This window comes from Grammomys surdaster, unplaced genomic scaffold (assembly GCF_004785775.1).
Source record: "Grammomys surdaster isolate TR1022 unplaced genomic scaffold, NIH_TR_1.0 345, whole genome shotgun sequence".
NCBI lineage: Eukaryota > Metazoa > Chordata > Mammalia > Rodentia > Muridae > Grammomys > Grammomys surdaster.
The window spans coordinates 347,393-370,363 of NW_021604764.1; the positions used below are offsets into that span (position 1 = coordinate 347,393).

General features: G+C 37.0%; 1 protein-coding gene across 1 annotated transcript in view; it reads right to left on the reverse strand.

Moving 5' to 3' along the window:
• Nucleotides 1-598: 598 nt before the first annotated feature.
• Nucleotides 599-22,971, reverse strand: part of Calcr (calcitonin receptor) — a 72,477-nt gene continuing 50,104 nt past the window's right edge. The window contains exons 11-18 of the mRNA XM_028779145.1: nt 20,470-20,596; nt 19,454-19,564; nt 9,755-9,908; nt 6,925-6,985; nt 6,775-6,841; nt 5,685-5,903; nt 4,675-4,716; nt 599-853 (exon numbers count right to left, since the gene is read on the reverse strand). Of these exons, the coding sequence (XP_028634978.1) occupies nt 599-853; nt 4,675-4,716; nt 5,685-5,903; nt 6,775-6,841; nt 6,925-6,985; nt 9,755-9,908; nt 19,454-19,564; nt 20,470-20,596 (1,036 nt within the window). The remainder of the gene's footprint in view (nt 854-4,674; nt 4,717-5,684; nt 5,904-6,774; nt 6,842-6,924; nt 6,986-9,754; nt 9,909-19,453; nt 19,565-20,469; nt 20,597-22,971) is intronic.

The following is a 22,971-nucleotide window of genomic DNA, read 5'->3' on the forward strand; positions in this document are numbered from 1 at the left end:
CTCAGATCAATTCATTGCAGCATTTGGGTCTGCCTGATGAACTGACTCACGTGACAAAAGACACAGCATCTTTCAGAGGTCATGTTATTTGTGCAGTTGACATCATATGGATGGTAAAATGTGTAATACAGGAATTGACTGAAATAAAAAGATTAAAAACCAGATCCATAGCCAAATACGGAAATAGTCTAATTCAAAAATCTAGTGTTAAAATTAAAAACATTGAGAGTGATTTTAATTTCTCAAAGGTACAAATGGCTCAAGATTAACAAGCAGCACCCTGTGTCTGAACTAGGTCAATTTAGTGACATTTTGCATACCTTGCCTGCTTTCCTATGAACACTGTCATCTTGGTCCAGGGCGAAGGATGACGTTCACAAGTTGCATTGGGAGACTCTATTCCTAGACTGACTCCCAAAGCAATAGTACCAAGAGTAACTTTCTTCAAAGTCACTATGGACAAATTCACTTAATACTTCTTCACAAATGAAATGTTCAGCCCCTGGGGGTGGGGGAGGGATGGGGATCACTTGAAATGCATGGTCTGTCTTTCCCCCAGGAAATGAAGGCTCAGTGGATGTTTGGGGTTGCTTCACATTCAAGCGGATGGGTCTTGCTGGATGACGTTCATGGGGATCATTTCAGTAGCCTCTTCGCCTTCGTTGTTGCTGACAGGAGGATTCCTTGGCTCCTGATGGCAGATGTAGATGGGGAGATCACCTGGCTCAGCGAAGGCTACAGCGCGAGGAGCACTAACCACACGGTTGGTGGGGCGGCGGCGCCTTCCCCTTCCCCAGCGCTGGCTCCACTGGATCTTGAACTGCGTCCACTGGCGCTTCAGGGTGGCTTGCACCTGCAAGAGCAAAGAGAGCTTGTTTCCAAAGACTGTCGGCTGTGACCCAAGCAAACCTTATGTACACGACCCTTGGGGCTCATCAGAGGCCAATGGAGGTTACACTGTAGATTTGATCTAAGAACGGACTTTATACTGTGGCTAAGAAATACACCTCCTTGAACTATCAATACGCCAATCAAGATAGTGAGTTACCTGTCTGGGTAACAACTGACAAGGAAGCCAGTTGCCATTTTTGAGCAAAGCTTTCTGTCTTGGCTCTCATAGCTTGAGAGAGAAGGTTGCCTCGTTTCATAATGTAGCAGGCATGTCTCAGTAGACAGAGTTAAGAAAAATTACTTGCTGCCTATCATGCTAAGACATACTTTTATCAAAATCTGAGCTTGTGGATCATGAGAATATATTCATAAACCACAATCTAGCCATACATTTTACGATAATAGACCAATGTTGTGCATTTACCTTTAGCGCCAAATGAGGTGCTCCAGATAAAAACTCTGACTAAGGCAGTGAAAACATGTTAAAACTGACACTTCAGTCTCTTTTGGTAGGAAAAAAAAACCCAATCAGAATCATCTGGTAATTGGATCATTTGAAATACTGGACTTTTCAAACAAGCTATGGATGTATGTGTGTAGGTAGAAGATTTTAGATACGAGTGTATTTTAAGCAGAGAAACAAAACTTTACAGTGCTAGGGGGTGAGGTGTACCATGCAGCTGGACTTTGTGCCCTGATAAAAGTCATACAGGGACAAAGGATGGCATAAGCATTTAGTTACTCCTTACTGACTGATTGCCACAGGCCATTTTATAATCACTTGATTTGAATTAATTTATTTAATCCTCACAACAGCCTTCTTACAAGGGCACCACTGTCGTGTTCACCTACAGATGGGAGGGCTTAGATTACGCCATGTGTGCACAGCACGGGAGCTGCAATGTGGCAGAATCCAAGTTCCAATTGAAGTCTGGCTTTATTTGGATTGTAGATAAGCCCTTTGATGTCAGATTTATAATCTAGAGACCATCAGTGTACTCTTGAGAAACTAGGAAAGATGCCAGTTCAGTGTCTTTGGAGATGCAGTCTCTGTAGATAAAGGGAACTGATAGTTTCCATGGATTCAGCATCTCTTAGGTACCAAGGTTGTCCTTACAGTTAAAGCTTACTTGGAGTTTTAGAGGCATCCATTGCAGATAGTTAAAAATGTACAGTTAGTTGGCAAGAAGTGCCCCATAGGGAAAAAAAATCTTACTTTTGCCTCTCCTGTCTTTTTACAATACCTACCAGAGAATCCATATAAACTGAATTACCCAGCCCAACATGAGGCCAAAGGGTTTAAAGTCAATTTTAATATTTAAAATTATTATTTCTTTATTTTTATTATTAAAATTATTATCAGGAAGTTAGCAACCTTCTCTAATTGCATTTCAAATTTATGAGCCATTCTTTTGTGTGGTGATAGCAATCTGCTTGTAATCTGCTTCCATTTATAAAGTATACGTACAGAAGCAGTCCCTGAGCAGCATGCAAAAGATACAGTAAGATGACAGCCCAATAAGGCTTATCTCTTACAGAGATAGATGGCTACAGTACTTGGACTTAATGCTACTTTGAGGATAAGAATAAGGGCATTAAATTTGTGCTCTTGAAACAGAAACCAAAAACCAAAACAACTCTGAGACTTCTATCTATTCTGAAAAGAAGTAGAAATGCCTCAAGAGATCACAGGGTAAGACCAATGCAGTGTTTCAGATTATATGTTTATTACTCATTTGAAAAAGCAACCAAAACTTGATTTTTATCAATGTATTTGTCTTTGAATTTGAAAAATGAAAACTCTGCCTGAGGGTTTGAAGACACAATTGTTCTTGCTGCCTCTAGTACAATAGGAGTAAGCCATGGAAGTCTAGTATATCTGGTCTTTGGTTTTCGTATCTGAGGAGATAAACATTATACTGAAATTTTCATGGATAGATTCGGATGGTTTGGTGTGTATCCCTCTTTTACTGTTAAATTTTTCATAAGCACATAGTTATGTGCTGATGCATGGAAGATGGGGCTTCTCTCCAATACTAGAAGGACTTAAGGCCTGTTTGCCATTCTCTACTCCATCACCACAAGCTAGCATGTGTGCTTAGGCTATCCATGAACCCTCTCTGTAAGGCTTTATTTCCATGATGGTGATCACTGACAGCAACATGCGGGTAATGAATCAGAATTAAATTTTCAACTCTTTTATCGTTGCATTTCTGACCTACTGGCCCCCTGGATCTTTGCTGAAACTCAATATCCAGCCAGGCAAAGCCTCACGACAGACTTATCTCAGATGTAGCTGAAAGTAACATCCTATGAGTGTGAGTGCCTTGCCTGAATTTGGTGACAGAAGGGGAAATGTATGTAGAACATCCAGCTGAGACCCAGATGCCTGACGTCCATGGGACTGTGTGATATTACATTTGGCCCAGTATACCGTTTTTGTAATATTAAAAATGTCACATTTACACCTTCCTCTAGCTACACAATCTTAATGAAAACAGAAACATTTCAAAACCAGAAAAAAACATAGGCAATAAACTCCAGCTATTTCAACTGTCACGGGTCCCCCTTGGGTTTACTTTCTGTGCCTGAGACTCCCAGTGACATTGTAGTCAAGACACAATAAATATTGTGGCAATTTTACAAATACATGCAATCCTCTCATGCTTTTCAAGGCTTTCCAAGTCTGATTTTTATGTTAGCCCTGTTCTGATATTGTTTTAGATGAAAAAATTTATTTTATATACTGAAACAAACTCAAAATGCAAGAGTCACAGACCATTCTCACTGGTGCAACAATATTCTACATGGGGTGATTTAAGCCCCATTCAATTCTTAGTTTTTACTGTCAAAGAAGAGGAGGGGTCACTCGACCAGCCTTCAACAGACTCCTACTATGTCACTTAGCAACCATGAGTTCACAAATACACTTTGTCGAGTGGAGGAATGAACTGTAGATCAAAGAATAAGATGTACAAGCGAAGAGAGAATGAAAATATTTAACTTGGTTTTGGAGATGGTTATCAGTTGACAAAGCAGGCATGTATTTTACATATCCACTGAATATTATTTAAAGAAATAATAGAACAGGTAGTAGGTACCCATTGCTAATGATTAGAAAATGTTCCTTAAACACTAAATGGATAGTATGGAATCATATGATAACAAACTGTGATTTGTCTTGAATAGAAGTATTTTTTAAATAGGAATTAATTTACAACAAGAAGAACACTTGTGTATTCTAACAATTCAGGAAATGTATTCCTTAAGATTGTGGGGCTTCTTTGGAAGAACCTCTAGGGCTATAGTAGCTCTATTCATGTTGTATACATTGAGCTCTCAGGCAAAATGTGTTAGAGGAGAGGAGACTCTGGCTGAAACTACCTGGGTAGCCTGGTTGTCTACATCTCTGTGTACACTGACCCAGATACTCAGATTCTCATATGAGGCTTTACTCCATGACAACAATCTCTGATAGCAACATGCTGACAGTGAATCAAAATTAAAATTTCATTTTAATTTTATCATTGCATTGCTGACATTATCATCTAAGGGAGAACCTGGCATGCTCTTTGGGCTCTATGTGTAACTGCACCACGCAGCCATAGGTTAGTGAGATTTAGCTTGAGGTAGTAGGAATACCATCACTCCACCATTACTCTCAATCCCCTATGAGAGCATACTGAAATGAGATCTGGTGAAATTGCACTGTGGTCCTTTGGAAAATGTAAAATGCTGGCTTTATATAAGTGGGTGATAGTATTATGTGAAACACACACTTACCTCCTGGTTACAGAAGCAGTAGATAGTCGCGACAAAGAATCCCTAAAGAGAAAAGAAAAATACATTGATTAAATTTAAAAAATTAAAAGCTTTGATCATCAGAGAAATCTTTTTGCAAGCTTGAGTGTGAAGCTGTGGTCTGTGAATCAGTGAGGAGCTATTGCAAGTATATTTCTCAGAAACTTATATTCAGTTGCCTTTGGGGTCTTGCTTAAGCCTCATAAGATGCCTTGTGACAAGTTTTAAGTATGATCCCAGTAGCTTAGCTTATTAAAGAAATGCCAGGCTTTTCTTTGTGACTTAATTAACTTTGGCCTGTTCCTCATATTATGCTTTGGTAGTTAGAAGGACGCAGTAGATTTGAAATTTGTAATTGAGAAAGAAAAATTCTGCCCTAGATGCTTATGTTAGATCCTCTCATTGAGAACCTCTTTATATCCATATGGAGTCTCAAAATACCTATCTGTAGCCTTTATTGAAGCTTTTAATCTGGGCCAAGTCTTTGGAGTGAATGGAAACAAGGAACCTGCTCTCTTCTCTAGTCTGGCTAACTGTGCAGCCCAGGATTGCTCTAGCATCTCACTCTGTACTCTTCTATGTGAGAAACATGAGAAGCCCAGGTACAGTGTTCCTTTACAGGCCTAGAACTCTCATGGATAGATTCAGACAATGAACGGTAATGGGGCAGAAGGCAAGGGCAGCTCTGTGGAAATTCACTACTCTAATCACTCCAAGTCACACTGGTTTATGAAAGAAATGCTCAGTAGCTACCTGATATGTGAAAAACTGCCCAGGTGGAACCAGTAAAGGGTCCTGTGTATCAATTAAGTAGAAACAATTGCCTTTTTCACACCCTATTTCCTTCAAAATTTTTGGTTGGGCCTGCTCAGTTGAAGGCTAAGCATTTTGACTTTTAAGATCATAATCTTACAAGGAGTGTTATGGGTTTTAGTCAGATGGATCTACCAGGAGAATAAGCCACCAAGTAAATGTGGGGCTAGTTTCCTTACCTGGAAATGAATCAGGGAGTGCATGACGTAATCATAGATCTTCCCAAGCACCTTGTTCGATGGCCTCCAGGGAAACACAACAAACTGGATCCCCAGCAGGGGCACAAGAACCATGGTGGCCTTCACAGCCTTCAGGTACATGTAGGCTTCGGCTTCGTGGGTTTGCCTCATCTTGGTCACAAGCACGCGGACAATGTTGAGCAGAAAGAAGAAGTTGACCTGCAAAGAGTCATATTGGCAAATCATCCATTACTGTGGAGTAGACAATACGGTATCTACCAGATCAATGACTAGAGAACTTGTAAAATATAAAAAGTCGACAACTGAACCACACCTAATTTTTAGCTCTGCAGGTGAGTTTTGAAAATAAAATTTTAAAAGAATTGTATTGTAAGTACACAGAGTGAATTTTTAAAACCTGGAATAGAAGTGACCATTTTGAAAAAAAAAATGTAAAGAAAGGAAGAAAGAAGGAAAGAAAGAAAAGATGAGACTTTTGATAGTAATTGAATCCTTCAAACTTGGGTCCCTGACTGAATAAAAGGAAGATGAACACCAGCAGCATTCATTGCTCTGTGCTTCCTGACTGTGGACAGACCATGTGAACAGCCGTCTCATATTCTGGCATGCATCCTCTGTTAAGATGGTCTGTATCCCCTCAAACTAGGAGCCAAATATACTCCTTCTTAAGTTGTTTTTGTCAAAACAAACAAGGAAAACAGACAACCCAACTGGAGTGATCAAAAACCAGCCTGGATGGTGATCAATTTCTTTGGTTACTAAGGAATACCTCCTCAGTATAATAGTTGCATGTTGTCATTTATTAAGACTTCTTATTTTTATTACTATGAGAAAAGAAAACACTGTCTCTGAGATTAAAGTGCTACACTGTCCTTTTCCTGTGCATGCAAATGAGCTTCTCCACACATAAAGCAGGAGAAATTTTTTGAAGAACATAGTTGGCTCCTTTATGACAAAATCACATTAAATTTGCTTTATTTTGTAGTTACAGTACATGTGCCACATATAAATGTATTCACAAAGCTGAGCAACGAAACTGATAGCAATATATTTAAAAGCCAATTCTCACCACCAGAGCCACCATGACGGGTCCATGGATGATGTAAAGCAAGTGGGTTTCCGCACTCAGCCAGCAGCTGAAGAAAAGCAAGGGCCCACATCAGTATGAGTGTGCTCTTTCTTTGGAATATCCTACCTTAAAAATCAACATGATACTTACTTGTCGTTGTAGTAGAGGGCACGAGTAATGGCGTGGATAATGGTTGGCACTATTGGGAACCCTAAAATTGGGAAAAGCACAAATCAAACTTGGCCCCCATGCCATAAGTTTAACTAAGATGGCATAGATAATTTTGCAAATATGGTTTCGAATTGAGGTTACCTATCAAGACATTCCCCTGATGTTTGTAGACAAATTATCTTTGACCAAGCCACATAGAGCTGCTCCTGGCTAGAGCATTGTCAGCATGTGGCTAAGAGCATCCAGACAATTACAAGCCTTTCACCAATTCCTAGCTGCAGTAGGTACATTGTAACTCGCACTGTGAGTCGTACTAATGTTGTTTTTTGAATAGTCTTTTGCTGATACTCTGAACTGGAACAAGAAAGTCTTTCATTGTTCTGGATTAGACTTTCACATGGCGAGATTCTGGGCCACTCTTGAGACATGTCACCTGGGATGCTGACTGCCATGAAAGCCTTCCTTGATGTTCATATGAGTTCTTTTGGGTGTTATTTTATTTTCCCGTTTGCTTCATGTACACTGATTCTGTTTCCTTTTAAAACAATATTTTAGAGAAGCCAGTATATTCCTACCCCTCTATAGTTCTGGCTGAGGCTTATAGAGACACATACTGTCCTCTTCCTTATCAAAATCGAAGTGCTAGCAAGCATAAACAAAACTCCCTTTGAGTTTATCTTGAGAAAAATACAGATGATATCCATTCACCCTGTCAAATTATATATTTTTAAAATAATTTTTCTCTCCATGAATGTATTCTAAAGTTGTAATTTTCCTTTAAAAAAGATTGTCTTTTTATTCAGATGTACCTAGTACGTGATAATACAGCTGGCTTTGATTGAAGCATCTGTAGAAAGCGGTTTGTTGTTACAGTCAGGTTCAGAAACGTGTCTCAGGAAAGAACTAAACTGGTACCCTTCAAATTTCCATAAATGAGATGAAAAAATAGAAGGAAAGAAATCCTAAAACTATTAGGTTTTCACATAAAGTCGTGTGGGTTTCTAAATGCATAAATGAAATAATTCAATAATACCACTGATTATATGTTGGGCTTGAAATAATTTTAACGTGGACTATTTACACAACATATTATTGTGCTAGTCACAGCAATTCTAACAGACTGTTTCTTTATTTGATTCAGAGACTCAAAGTTATTGTCTAGATTTATTCTGAAATCCTCATTTTAGGATTAGACAGCAAAAAATGCATTTGGGAATCAGAGTCTGTTACTCCTCTTCACTGAAAGGCAAGCATATTTCCTAGTTAATGTATACACACTACATCTAACTGCTAGGTCTTGACATTCCTCTAGCTACTGTGACTTTTTTTTTAATATGTACAGTTTTGGTTTTTCTCTCTGTTCCTGTTCTTCCAATCCCTAGGACTTGCAACAACCTGACCTTTCTACTAACAACACTGAAATCAAGAGCAATACTAATGCTCTCATAAATCATGGAATTCCATTTTGGATCCTGGATTTGGAAACATTTTTCACCCAGATGGTCTTCATATCCCCCAAAGACTAGTTATTTCCCAGAAAATAGCTTTCTGGGGCATACTTTCTGCATCCTAACTTTGAAGAGTACTTTCAAAATATCAGTTGTGCATTACTTTGTTGATGTTGTAAAGTCTAGAACCCAGGTTACCATTTTAAATTTTCAATGTGAAACCATGTATTGCTCAGCAGAAAGTTTTTCTGTTCCATTACGTCTCTTAACATTCCTGTGAAACACTTTTCTTGAAAAGTTATTTGAGTTTACCTTTACTTGTGTTCCTCCCACACAAAGACAATGCTATTTCAAGTTCTACACGAAGGCTATCGCTTTAAAATCTGCCACTCTAATGGTCTCATTTGTTTCGGGGAGTTGTATTTGGCATTGTGAATTTGTTTGTTTGTTTTAATGGTAAGGAATGTGGTGGATTTTAGTTTTCTCTCTTTCTCTCTTTCTCTCACTCTTTCTCTCTCTTTCTTTCTTTCTTTCTTTCTTTCTTTCTTTCTTTCTTTCTTTCTTTCTTTCTTTCTTCTCTTTGTGGATGCATGCATGTGTGTGAGTGTGTGTAGGTAGAAGTGAACAGACCTTGGCATGTCCTAATAGTGCATTGCTGAATTTGGGTGACTTTCTGTCTTGCCAAATACCTACTATAAGAAGCAAGTCCTGCCTTTTTTTTTTCCCTCCCTGTGGTAAGACCATTGAACTGCCTTAGCCATCAGTGTCCCATCCTGTGGTTGTTGTGAGTGTAATTATCTTTATGTTTCTATTTGGATCTTGCTAATGAAGTTTTACATACTTGCTGATCAAGGAAAGTTAAGGTATTGTATAAATATGTCATTAGCATTCCTTCGTTTTTTAATATAGGTAAACAACGTATTTTCCCCTTAGTATTGTTTATATGCTAAATACAGATCTTTATTGAGCTGTATACAAAGGTGCCAACAAGCTTTATAATTAATTTACAATCAACTAGTTTGGAAAGAAAAGCATAGATGTTCCTTCCCAGATATCTTTGTCACAGTAGAATGTCATAGGTGAGAATAAATTTATAGCTAGCACTTGTTCTCATGGAATGTTTTTTTGAGTTTTACAGATAGATACTTTTGAAACTCTTAAAAAGAAAATCCCACCAGTTGTGTTTCAAATGAAATAAGTCAACTCAACTTGAAAGAAATATGTGAAGGAAGTTCTTCAAGTACTTGGAATTCTGAGTGTGTCTTTTTAAATTAAGACTGGAAGAAGGGTATAAATATGCAAAGGTGCAAATACGTAAAGACTGGTCCCAAGCTCAGAATCTAGTTGTTTGAAATACCTACCCCAGCCAAGAAGATAGTACCAGCGCAGGCGTTGCTCATCGGTAAACACAGCCATGACAATCAGAGTGTGAAGATAGATCCCCTCGCAGAGCATCCAGAAGTAGTTGCAAGACATCATATACTGATGTAAAAAGTGTAGAATCTTGCAGCTTATCTGTTAGAAAGAAATGAAGATTCTGAGCAGAAGGAATTGTTAGAGATGTGGTTGGAGGAGGTGTGCACTGATGAGCCAAAATATCTGCATTGAACTCTCAAGAATTACCCTGAGTATTTGTCAATGTGTGTCCTCTACATTTACAAATTAAAGGGACAGTGTAAGAGTCACAAGTATTTTATGTAAATAGCTGAATAGGTTACTGAGAGCGGAGGCCACAAAATATTCTTTTCTCCATTAAATTCTGGAGACTAACCTAGACCAGAGCAGTTCTTTTTCCTATAAGGTGTCTGAGACTAATAGTTTTTAAAAAACATTCAAGGGTTTGTCATATAATTTCTTTAATCTTTCCTCCTCCTGTCGTCCATGAGCCAAATCACCCTAGACATTAATTGTTGCTTCTGAAGCTAATTGGTCTCTTAGTAATGCCATAAAGAAGAGACCACCAGGGGAGAAAATTCTTTTGTATGGACCAGGAACCCATGTTGATCCCAGCTTCTCTTTCATATGTAGCCTTGTTTTCTTCTACATTAGGAACCAAGGGTATGCCAAACCCTCTCCAAATATGAGGATTGTGTCCTCAGTGACTACTCAGAGAATAGGAATGAGTTATGTATCTAGTAGTCACCAAATGGGGAAACCACCAACTGCATAACAGAATATCCTGCTAGTCCCTAGTCATTTTAGAACAGGGTTTCTCATCCTGGCATCCCTGACATTTTTGGCTATATAATTGGTTGTTGTTGCCCTGAGCTTGTAGCAGTTAACTATTTCTGCCCTCTATTTAGAAGCCTATAGCTTCCTTCACTCACTCACAACAATGAAAAATGTCTCTAGATGCTTCCAAATGTTCTTTGTGGAGTAAAATATCTCTAGTTTAGAGGTCCTACCTGGGGACAGCTAGTTTTAATTAATTGCCAACAACTACAAGGCAATGTCAATACAACTCAGCATTCCAATTATAGAGAACAGGAAGTGGTTGTTCTCATGGCAATTATTTTACCAAAGGCATGCATTCTATTACGCTGCCCCTCCTATGGGTTGACTTGAGTCTAGCTGGATTTAACTTTTCCTTTCAGAAAGCACTGGAACAGAGAAATGACTTTCAGTCTAAAGCACCTTTGTGGACTTGTACATTTCTACTGAATTCATAGTAATTGTAATTCATTTAATGGGGAGTGATCTGAGCCAACACATCTTCTGGTATGCTTTTTTTTTCCTTCAAGACTAATAAGAGAAAGCCAGCTTGGCTCATTAAAAGGAGATATTATGTATGCTTTCACAGATAGAATCAGCTTCTGCTTCAGACCAGTAGGAACAGAAATGTAGAAAATCCGCAACATCAGGAAATCTGAAGTAATTTGTTTGACTTGGGATAGAACTAGCAGACATACCTGGCCCTGTAGTCCTTGCGTAGGTTATCTTCCTTATCAGAATTAGTTGAATGACTAATTCATCAACTTGTGTTTACTGACTAAGTACTTGCAATGATGGTTTCAAGATACCCAAACACCAGTAAACATTGAGATTCTGGATTCCTCTTCAAAGTTACTCTTTGAAATCCCAGCCTCCCCAAGATTCCTAGAAATTGTGGTGGTTTTTCTCTTGCAGGGAAAGGGGACCAGTATGTGGACGTGATGGCCTTTGCCTATGTGCTCTAGAGTAGCTGAGGTTTCACATTAACTGAAACATAACAACGTTATCTGTTGTTGTTTTGTTTGGAGAAATAATTATAAAAACTGAATTAGCATGGAGAAATAATTATAAAAACTGAATTAGCAAGCACTAACCCATGTGTCTAGGCATAGTACAAGGTGAGAATTTTTTTTGAGGCCTCTAAAGATGAAAATAACATTTTCATCCCATAATCAACACATAGTTTTTTGTTTTGTGTACAGACACCTTACTTGATATATATTATTGACTCGTTGATATTGAATTCATGGCCCACAGCACAATAGTCACTACTTGAAAGAAGTGTATTTGTCTTTTACTTTCTTTGTAAGCATATCAAGACTTTCTTGTTTTGATAAACAAATTTATCAAGGGATAATTAAAACAATGGCCATATATCCCTTAACGGCTCTATTCTTGCAGAGTTCAATGCTTATGATCAAGCGGGTGGCCTTCTGGTGGCAAGACAGACATGTAAACAAATGTGATCATGCACAATGACTTCTAGATATATATATATATATATATATATTCTAGTTAATCTGACTATTAAATTATTTTAACAATTGTTTCCTCAGATACATAACAAAGTCTGGCATTTAGGAGAATCAATGAGGCTAACTAGAGGGGCTTGTTTGAAGAACATTAAATTCTCTACTCAATTTTCGGACAACCAGCAAGGAGTGGAGTATTAGGCTGAACACATTGGTGGGTACTGTAAAATGTTCTGCTCACACTTTGAATTTTGTTCTTTTGAGGGGATGGAGTAGCATACTGCAATGCAGACTATTTTATACTAAGGGAGGTGGGGGACTGTAAATTTACTTCTCAAATACTTAGGAAAATATTAAAGCAAAATGGAGTAAGTACAAAGAATCTCTCTTCTGTTTCTTAGTTATTGAGGGACAAAAGAAGTTCCTAAGGAAATTTGGCAAATTTTTAAGGGTACGTTGATTAGTATAATTAATTTTTTTAAAAAACAAATTCAGAATTTGTTTGAAATGGCTAGTGTGCTAACTCCAAAACACTTTCCTCTGAGCTAAAGCTTCCAATTTTTAGTTCTGCCAAGTTTTGTTTTCAGACAGAAATAAACTTTGTTGCTCATTTGAGTTCTCTGTAGTGATTCAGCATACTTATTTATATTTCCTTGGAAATTCTGTTTTCTCACCAGTTCACTTTAATGGAAAAAAAAAAAGAGTGGGAAGCTGTGTTTACTTGATCAAGGGAAGATGAATCAATAATTCAGTTTCTAAATATTTAACGTGATGTGTGGAAAGACGTTTTTAAAGGATCCCACGCAGCAAAGATATGTGGTCTATGTTGATTCAATGTTTAGGTTAATTTTAAAATTAAATTAAATTGAATATCTAGGTTCCACATTGAGTGAACCTATAGTTGCTGTTAATATATAACTATTTTATTTCATACATTAGACTCCTCCACTACTATCCTAAGGACTTGTATCCAATAATATATAGACAGAGGTGTGTAACAGATGCTTATTCAATTTAAATGAATATGGCTCTATATATGGCTCATAATGTTGTTCAATTGAGTGTTTCAACTCTTAACTAATACTACTATTTAGTACATAAACCAGAATTGCTTATTCAAGAGTGGACACAATTTTCATGGTCTTTTATTTTAACTAAATATTTCTGAGATTCTTGAGAATATTTGTAGACATCAGGACATATCTTGGGGGGTGGGGGTCAGGCTGCTGACATCCATAGAAAATGTATAAAGTTGAGCTAAACTCTCCTAAACTAAATTTTTATGTTGGTTGCATTTTGGGTCTTTGTCATGTTCCTCTAAGTGTCCAGTAAGGGTACCTTTTGATGATGACTTTCTCTAAACAAAATACTCATATAAATTCTGTTATTCTTCTCCTGGGTCCCTGCTGGAAGAGTTGTTTTTGCTTTGCACAGCATTTTTAGAAAAATTGGTATGTGTAGGTTCCATTGGATGCACACAGAACTCTTTAGTGGTCAATACTTAACCCAATTTTCTAGTTCCGGTCACTAAGTAAAAGTACACTGCTGTTTCACTATGCCTTGTTTTTCCACAAACAATTTTCAGGTTTAAATTGACAATTTGAAGTGCTCATCATTAAGTTCATAGAGGTGTCTTGAACCTAATCTAGAATGTTCTGGTTCTCCCTGTTAAGTATCTAGACTTATCGAGATAAATAAAGTGGTCATGCATATTTTTGATTGTTGTATAATCTCTGAAATTGCAGTATGTGTAGTGAGGATTATGACCATTTTCCCCTAATAATATGAATTCCTTGTTCATGAGGTGGAATTTGGTTTAAGACAAAATGAGTCTATTTAGCCTTCATAAGGTTTGAAACATTATTGGCCCTTTAAGCTTCATTTTGTTTCCAGTCAGTTCTTTGATGTCTCTTCATTGTGTTTATGATATATGTATTTTGAATTTTTTATGTATTTGGCTTAAATATTTTTGGGACTATTTATCCCTCCCTGGTGGTTTATGTATCTTCTTCAAATTGGATAGTTACTCTTGGTTAACCACTGATTTTTGCCGAATCTCCCCTTGTGGCCTCCATCCTGCAAATAAACTAGTCTAATGTAACTTATTTACATTTCAGGTCTTCTGCTTTATGGTTCTTGAACTTCCATGTGGTTCAGTTTTAGTAATTTCAATTTTTTGGTTAAGATTTTTTTTTGTCTTTCTAGTCACTCACAACTTTTAGCATAGTTATAATGACTACTCCATATTATGATCATTTTAACATCTGGGTAACTAACAGTTGATCTTAATTCTACTTTCTTTCTTGTATAGCCCAAGTAGGTCTAACACACATGGCAACTTTTCTACTCCAGTCTCCTGAACGTTGGGATTACAGAAATGATCCACCAAATATGTCTGTACTTTCTCTTGACAAGGGACCATACTTTTAATTTATTTTTTTTAATATCTGGTACTTTTGAACAATTTCTAGGTACCATAATTATTGGGATGTTGTAGACTCTCTGGTATAAAGTCTGTTATATTCCTTTGAATTTTTTCTATTTTGTTTGCTTGAATATAGGTATTTTACATGGCTAAATCCAAATTCCCAGTTGAATTGTTGGTACCTTAGATCTCAGTACCTTAAATTAAATCTTACTTAGATTTAATTATACTCTTAGATTCCTTTGAATATATATGATTAGATGGCATCAAATATAGATATATACATAGAGCTTCAGCTCCTCACCCTTCTGAAAAGACTACCCTTTCATTTTAGGGCACTACAATTGCCCTGTTCTAATATTATCCAATAGAGGAGCAACTCAGCCTTCACCATTTCCTCTTAAATAGGTCATATAATCTGTAATATTATCCGATGGTTATAATGGCTGGGTAAGCATGAACCAACTTTTAAAGAAACATTTTTCCCCATAAAACTGGTTTTTCCATTTAAGTAAAATGAAGAATAGTAGGCTAGGGTAGACTACCCATTACAGGATGATTCCATGACAATATTCCTCCATATTGTCCCAGCAAATTCATCACATAGGTTTATTTTCAGTCCATATTCTTATAGGATACTGAAATAGGTAACTTTTGTCTAGTTTAATCCACTGTGGACTTTTTATTCCAGCCTTTCCCTCAGTCACCACTTCCATGGTCTGCCTTGTATCAGCTGCCCTTCACTGGGCAGGAGCAGCCATTTCCACCCTGGACTTTACAATCCACAGTGTCTAGATTCTGAGCACACTTTCAAGTTGATCTTTCTGTAATCTCCTACAATGACACTGTGTTATAGTTTGGTAGCTCCATTGTCATGGACATGTGAGGGTCATGCCATTTTTGAGCTTGGGACTCTTTTGTCTTACTTAGCTAAGAGGCTATAAAAATGTAATCTGATTGTCTCAGCCTTCGAGTTGCAAAGTGCTCAGGTTCCCAGTAAAAACCAGTCTCCCTGTATTGTCCCTCTTAGAGCCAGATAGAAAGTTCAGACAGACCTTACTTTCTAGAAAATGACAAGCAGCTTCATTTAGATGCAACAAGAACAGTGCTCTTAAGGCTGCCTCATGGAGATCAGTGAGTGAACAGATAGAATAAGAAAAGTGAAAATTTGGATATTATGGAAATGAAATGCTTAAATGACAATGGGCAATTTTCACATCACTCAGTAAACTGAGGATCTATTCAGCCCTTATTTATGGCATGAGTTATTTTGAAGTTAACTTGAGAAAAAATAGAAGAAGGTGAAGGAATAAGATTCTTATCTTGGGTAATATAGGTAAGAAAAAAACCTATCCACACACACACAAAAAAAACCCTTTGGGGGCAGCGAGTGACTGCCTTGATGGGTAAGGGAGCAGAGAGCCACAGAGATTCACCACTGCTGAGAGGGATGGTCTGTGTTGGTACATATGAGATGAGGTGGCCTCCCTTATCAAGAATGGATTTCTTCTTTTGAATATATTCCCTTAACTATTGGACAGAAAAAGTTTTGTGACTCTTGGATATTTAATGAAGTAGAAAAACAGGTCACTTCTCAGATTTAGTGTAATTAGGAGAGAAAAATATCCTTGAAAATTAAGTAGTGTGTGTGTGTGTGTTTTAAACTGAGACTGAGTCCATATGACATTTAGAAATGGAAAATGTACAGGTGAATTACCTTTTCTTCAATTTTATGACTCTGACTGTAGTGTTCACGTTATATTTCAATAAATATTTGTGGATTACTAACATTCCATTTCCAAAAAGTTTTTCCTCTATTGCATTTTCTTTTCTATTCTTATTTATTTATTTATTTATTTATTTATTTATTTATTTTTGTTTTGTTTTCTTCCTTGCCTCTGTTTTTTTATGGTGAGGCAGAATCTTGGTTTCATACAATTTGGGTTGCTTTTTGGGGGGAAGAGATTCTTCAAATCACTTCATTGAAGTAACTTTAAATGCATGATTCTGCATATGACTTAGTAGGGTTGAGAACATAGTTCTCAGCCTTTGGTTGCTGGTAATGTTCATTAGACAAGGAGAACTTTTCTTCCAAGAAATTGGGAAAAACAGTTAAGTTTTCCTGGTCTCATCTCTCCCCTCTATTCGCAATTCTATGGCAATAGGGGAAATGTCTTCTTTCCTCACACCTAAATGATGGGGCCTACTATAATCCTCAGAAATCCTCTTATGGATGGGAAGAGATCCTCATGAAACTGGGCTTTCATGATTGCACTTGCTGTAGACTATACTTGCAAGGTAAGAGAACATAAATTTCACATTGTAGTTTCCAGAGATGGTAATGGCTTCAAGGACCAGAAACACTTCAAATCTGTCTACTTATGAAAAATCCTGAAGCAATTTTGCTTCTCCAGATTGAGTAGTCCTATGACACTTATTTATGGAGGGTCACATTTAATGAATTCTTGTTGAGAATCCGTAACTATTCAAATAGAGAATGTACACGAAGCAAATCCCTTAATTTTCTTCTTCTGGGAGAAGGGAAGGCTGAGGAGTTTACAAGTATGTGTTAACTTTTGGAATTGTAATCATTTACTGTTAGCCTGTACTATTTAAGTGATTTAATGAGAGGTTTGGGTTGTCATACTTTCTCTCAGGGATGAAGACATTTAGAATTGTGAAAGAGAACACGTTATGACATCACTTATTTTCTATGTAATTGAGCTGATATGGCAGCCCATTCTTTTTTTTTTTTTTGTATAGCCTTAATCAAAAGAACTTTCATTTTTAGACATATAGAGACATATATACAGATTTGTGTTAGATTTTTTTGTGTGTGATTAAAAACAGCCAAATTTCAAAATAGGTCGAAATATTGACAACTCTCATATGTATGGTTGCAAAACAATGGATGCAGTTGGAGCATCTCTAGGAACTGTACAGATGATGGCATAAACACATATGCCACCTTATAGTATCACTTCTCTTCAGACTGAGGACTAAGGTTGAATTTTGAGTGCCTAGTAAATGCTTAATTGATTGGATAGAATTTTTTTGTTTCAGTGTTCCGTAGTTTTTCTTTAGGAGGTTTGCTCTTATATATCTAAAAGAATGAGTTTGTTGGATTAAAAATGTACTGATTGGGAGAACCAGCTTTTCATTTTTCATGACATAGGGATAAACTTCTTTCCTTTTGCTCTAATGTGTGTGAGAGAATCAACCTCATTCTTGCACACTATAGAAAAGCTCTCTGTCTGTCTCTATGGCTCTCCTATGCTTTCATTGACATTTTCCCAGGAAGTCAGCAGCACAATGGCCAAGCTGGCCCTCCAGTTATTGGTTCACCAGTTTCACTAAAGGTTCTAGGCAATGGAGGGACCACAGGATAGATATAGGATGGTTCAGTGATGGGTAGAATAGTTTGACTGGAAAAGTAATTCGGTATGTCATCCACTAAGACATCCTATGAAAGTGAAAGCATTTAGAAAAGATAGCTAACAAGACTATTATGAACAAGAAGTTGCATAATAAGTTCATTTGAAATGCCAAGCACAAAGATGTATGGATTTAGCCACAAGGTATCAGTTATCAGAAACCTTGTGAACTTCTAGTATTATGTTCTCGGGGATCCTAAAAGTGTTATGCTTCTTTTGAATTCTAGGAGAACTTCTTAAAACCAAACAAAACAGTTTTTTTTAAATTCTCACTTGATGGATACATTTCTACCAGTTCCTACCATTTAGTAGTAAATTTAGTAGAGAATTTGACTTGTTAGTCTATTTCAAGATGATAACAAGGTCAGCAAGATCTCACAAACTGTGAGAATTCTTTCAGATAGTAACAGCAGGGGAGCAAGCTGAGCAGATGGGAGAAAATCTATTTGTGAGCATAAGTACTTTGCAATGTGACTGAGCACCAATCCCAGGTCAGTGTGGTTGATTTTTCAGTGACTGAAATGCAACCCTTGAATGGGAAATGAAAAGGCTCTAACAGTCCTGAGAGACACTTAGTGCATTGCTTGTACTTTGATGGCTAATTACAGAGAATCCTTGCAATGGATGAAACTGCTGTAGCTTTTTTTTTCAAGAACATAAGGAAATAGCAGATCATCAAGAATATAGAAAAGAGAGATAGGATTGAATGAGATTATGCCATCTTGAGTCCTATCTCCAAGTATTCGTAACAGAAAAGAAATTTGCCTTTACAGAATTTTAGTTTCCTAACTTTCAAAATAAGGTAATATCCACTTCTCACTGGGGATGTTGTTAGTGTTAAATTAAATGAGATTAATTTTATTTCAATCAGTTGTTATTTAAAAGAAAGTCATCAAGAAAAACCCATTTGGTTACATAAGTCTTCAGGTAAGACAAGACTTTGTGTCTATTAGCAGATGGCATGGATTTTAAAGAAGAATCATAATGATTTTATGAGTATATTCAAATGACAAAAGTGTGGATTTCATAAGAAGCCAAATTAAGCAGAAGCTTAATTTGCTATGCCACTGCTACGCCACTGCTATGCAGGGTGATGCTCTGGGCAGATTTCATGCATTTTTGTCATTGGGTTGGCAGATCTATCAAATGCCAGATTTGAAAGATGAGGCTATCTACAGATGCTTGCATAATACAGTTGAGCAGAGAAACAAAAGTTAAAATATGCCTTGGCCCATCCTGTGTGCTAGATAGCTGCAGCTTCTGCTTCCAGGTTCCCTCTCCTCCCCATCCCACTGTCCTGGATACATATAGACATCTCTCTATAGCTGCTAAGGCTTCCTTGAACCCTAGTTTCTAGATTCAGCTCAGTTAATGGGACCCTCTACACAAACTAGCCGATGAGAATGAATTACGAGAAAACAACCCCCCCACCCACACCCCCCGTTTTTGGTTTTGTCCCAGGCTGGTTGTGTCTGGAGACAGAAGTCACGAGTCTCTGAAGTTCAATCCTCATCATACCACTTCACTGTCATTAGGGTCCATCTTTCCCTCGTGTGCACTCATGGGTAAGGGTGGTGACAGTTCCCACTGCATTGTCCACATATGTGTGTTATGATGAAAAATATGCATCTGTCAATGTTTCAGAACAAACATGATCAAATATTGACAATTTCACATGCAAGATTTCACACGCAAAATTACAACATTAGACTGTTTCCCGAACTGACTTTATAGCAACTGAACTTCAGCATCATGGGACTAGCAACTGGCTAATATTTCTATTTACCCAGTTGGCTAAAGTGTAGCCACATCTTAAGAAGAGAAAAATCTTAGAGAAACAGAAAGAAAGTTGAAGACAAGCGTGAATCATTGTAAAGCAACCCAAAGGACAATTCTGACAAAAGGAATCCACGGCAGTTCTTGGTGACAGAGCCAAATGACTTCAGTTCTTCTCAATAATACATAGAAGGGTGGTGCACATGGCATGAATTTCATGAATGTTTGAATTGTTGACCTTAGGTTCTTTGTATTTCCTATGTCAATATGGATCTTTTTCAAGGCATACGACATAGAACCCGGTCATATGTATATGATTTGTTTGGGTAAATGCACAAGTGCACACAGCTGAGGTGACTGCAAAAGCCCATGCTGGAAACATTAGAATGAAAATTGGTGGCTAACTGGAGTTTACTGGAAAACACTAGTACAGTGTACCTAGTATTATCTGTATTCCCAAGAAGTACTTAATATTTTTCCCATAGATATTAATAGATCATTAAAATTGATAAGTTATTGGGTAACCATAAGCATATACCTTATTACATAATTCTCATTTAATTATGATTCTCACCCCCCCTTTGACATGTAACAATTAAAGAACCACTAATAGGCTTTCTTAATGCAAAAAAAGTCAACTACAGATGTAAATGTGGTTATGTTTTAAACAACTGATTAGGTCAATGATTAGAACCGTGCTATCTTTAGATACTGTGATCTTTACAATCAAATTAAAATCAAAGCCAGACAGCGCTTACAGGATCCCGTCGCACCAGATCTCCGTTGGGCACAACCTCAACCAGGTGGATGATGATAATGATAGAGTTCAGAACGTAAGTAAGGAACATGTTCTTGTGCAGAGTCACCCTCTGGCAGCTAAGGTTCCTGGGAAAAAATAACATGAAAGCATTAAGGGTTGTTAAATGATAAAATTTCTTGGAGAGATGGTTTAGTACTTCAGATTTTTAGAGGAAAGCTTTAAAATTCATTTTCCAGTGGCATTTTATGGTTTTGGTTTCTCATGGTAGCTTCCAATAACAACTGTAAGACTGAGATTGAAAGTTACTTTTAATGGTAATAAATGCTAGAGAGTTAATTAAGAGAAATGATGACATGGTGAGGGTTTGGTATGTGCTTCCAATCAAATGTTTACTGTCCACTGCTGAGAACCATGAAGCAAATGAGGGGAGAGAATGCAGCCACAAGTGCTGTGGCAAGGCACATGGCCCGTGTCCTGAACCATTCCCAAGGCTTCCCACTATTCTGCTTTCTTCCTTTTCTGTTAGTGGAGCTTAGACACCAGCAAAGATCTCTAGATGAGATCAGGTTTGATCTCATGGTGAGGCCAGTTATCCTTTGGATCTGAAGAAGGTGACAGCTGCTGCTCCTGCTTGGCCCAATCCTTTCCTACCTTCTGTGTACTGGGTTTCTTCTCTACTTCATTAACTTGTACATTTGTGCTAATGTTAATGTTCATATGAAAATAGAAGTTTGGATGTCCCAGAAATTTAATGTAAAGCTATCAGGTATAGAAAGGTCTTATATGACAGGGAAAGTGATATATTTGGGTTCAGTACAGGTTTTTATAGATAAAGAATTCCTCTTCAACCATGCTGTTTGTTCTCTCCCTCTTCATAGTTCTGCCTTGCTGTATAAATGCCATGCCAAAAAATGGCCGATGGTTATCTTTGCAATTGGTTATATCAGGGTGGAAAAAATGTCAATATCTTTTGAATATTATTATTGATATGATCAATAATTTATGATATTATCAATTGAATGGTCTTTCTGTCTGACCAGGAAGCCATCCGGAGCACAATGATGAGTACTGCACAAGACAAAGTCACTTCTCCACACAATATGCAAATATGGCAGAGAATAACAATTCGTTTTCATAGAGGATTAATATTTTTTCCAGCTGTCCCAACAGAATCCTGCTTTTAACATCTCCATGTTTTTGCCCCTGCTACTTATCTCTAGGGCAAGGCTATATTTATTATATGTGGTTAGAATTGTGGAGAATTTTCATTCTTTTACTTTTCTGGTTTTTTTTTTTTTATTAGAAAAGAACCCAAAGGTAGGCTTTTAGCATCATGCTTTTTAATCACAGCTGATGTGAGTCATGATGATTTATTTATTTACGATGATGAAGAGCAATTGAGAAATGAACAGACACTCCAAAATTAATCATGTGATGTGATTCCTCTGCTGTGTTCTGATCATTATAATTGAAAACATTCTTCTAATTCCAGTAATTAATTCTCTGTGTCTTGTTGCTCTATCAATCCTTCTTCTGTTAAACCTTTTGTGGAAGGAGCTTATTGATGATTTGTTTATGTCATTTACTGTTCACAAAAAATTGCTTAGGTGTAATACTTAATAAATATAAGAATTGTGAGCATGATATAGATGAAGATTTAGAAAAGATCAAAGTAATCATTGCCTCAGGGTATGTTTACAGGTAGTCTCCCTTGGGGTTAATTATATTTAGTATTATCAAGAAAATATTGCAATAAAAATCAACTTAGGATTCTCTTATACTATGAGTCACTATATATCTAATGACATGTAACATCCTATAAGCATGGAGGATTATTTGGATTTAAAAGTCATAAAAACTCTTCATAATTTGTATCATTCCACAGTCATTAGTAACAACTATAATAGCAATGATTATTATGTCAAAGACTTATACTGCATTTATTTTACGGCAGTCAATAATCTATTTTCTGATTATAAATAATCATATTATTTCTACTTAATATTTTTTTTAGTTTCTAATGTATTACTTAACTGTGGTGTCTCTATAAAGAATATATATTTGTCTTACTTTAAATTTATACTTGTAAATATAGGTAAAACAGCTAGTGAAGCACAAATTATGAGTGCTTTATTTTGATAAAGATTCACTGTGTGCATAATGTTTCTAACTTATTTTCATTTGATCCATGTGTGAATTATTCCTGTGTGTGGAGGGCTTGAGGGTACAACTATGTATGAGTGTGGAGACTGGATACAATATTGGTGTCTTCTTGGGTTGTTCTTTACTTTTTGAGACATGGCCTCTCACTGAACCTTGAGTTTGCCATTTCAATGTGATTGGCTGGACATTGAGCCCCCAGTACCCACCTTTCTCTATTGATTTCCCCACTGCTGGGGTTACAGACAAGATATGCCTAGCTTTAAAATGGGTGCTTGGAATCTGTACTCAGCTTCCCACACTTTCATAGTAAGCACTTTCATGAGCCATTTCTCAAGCC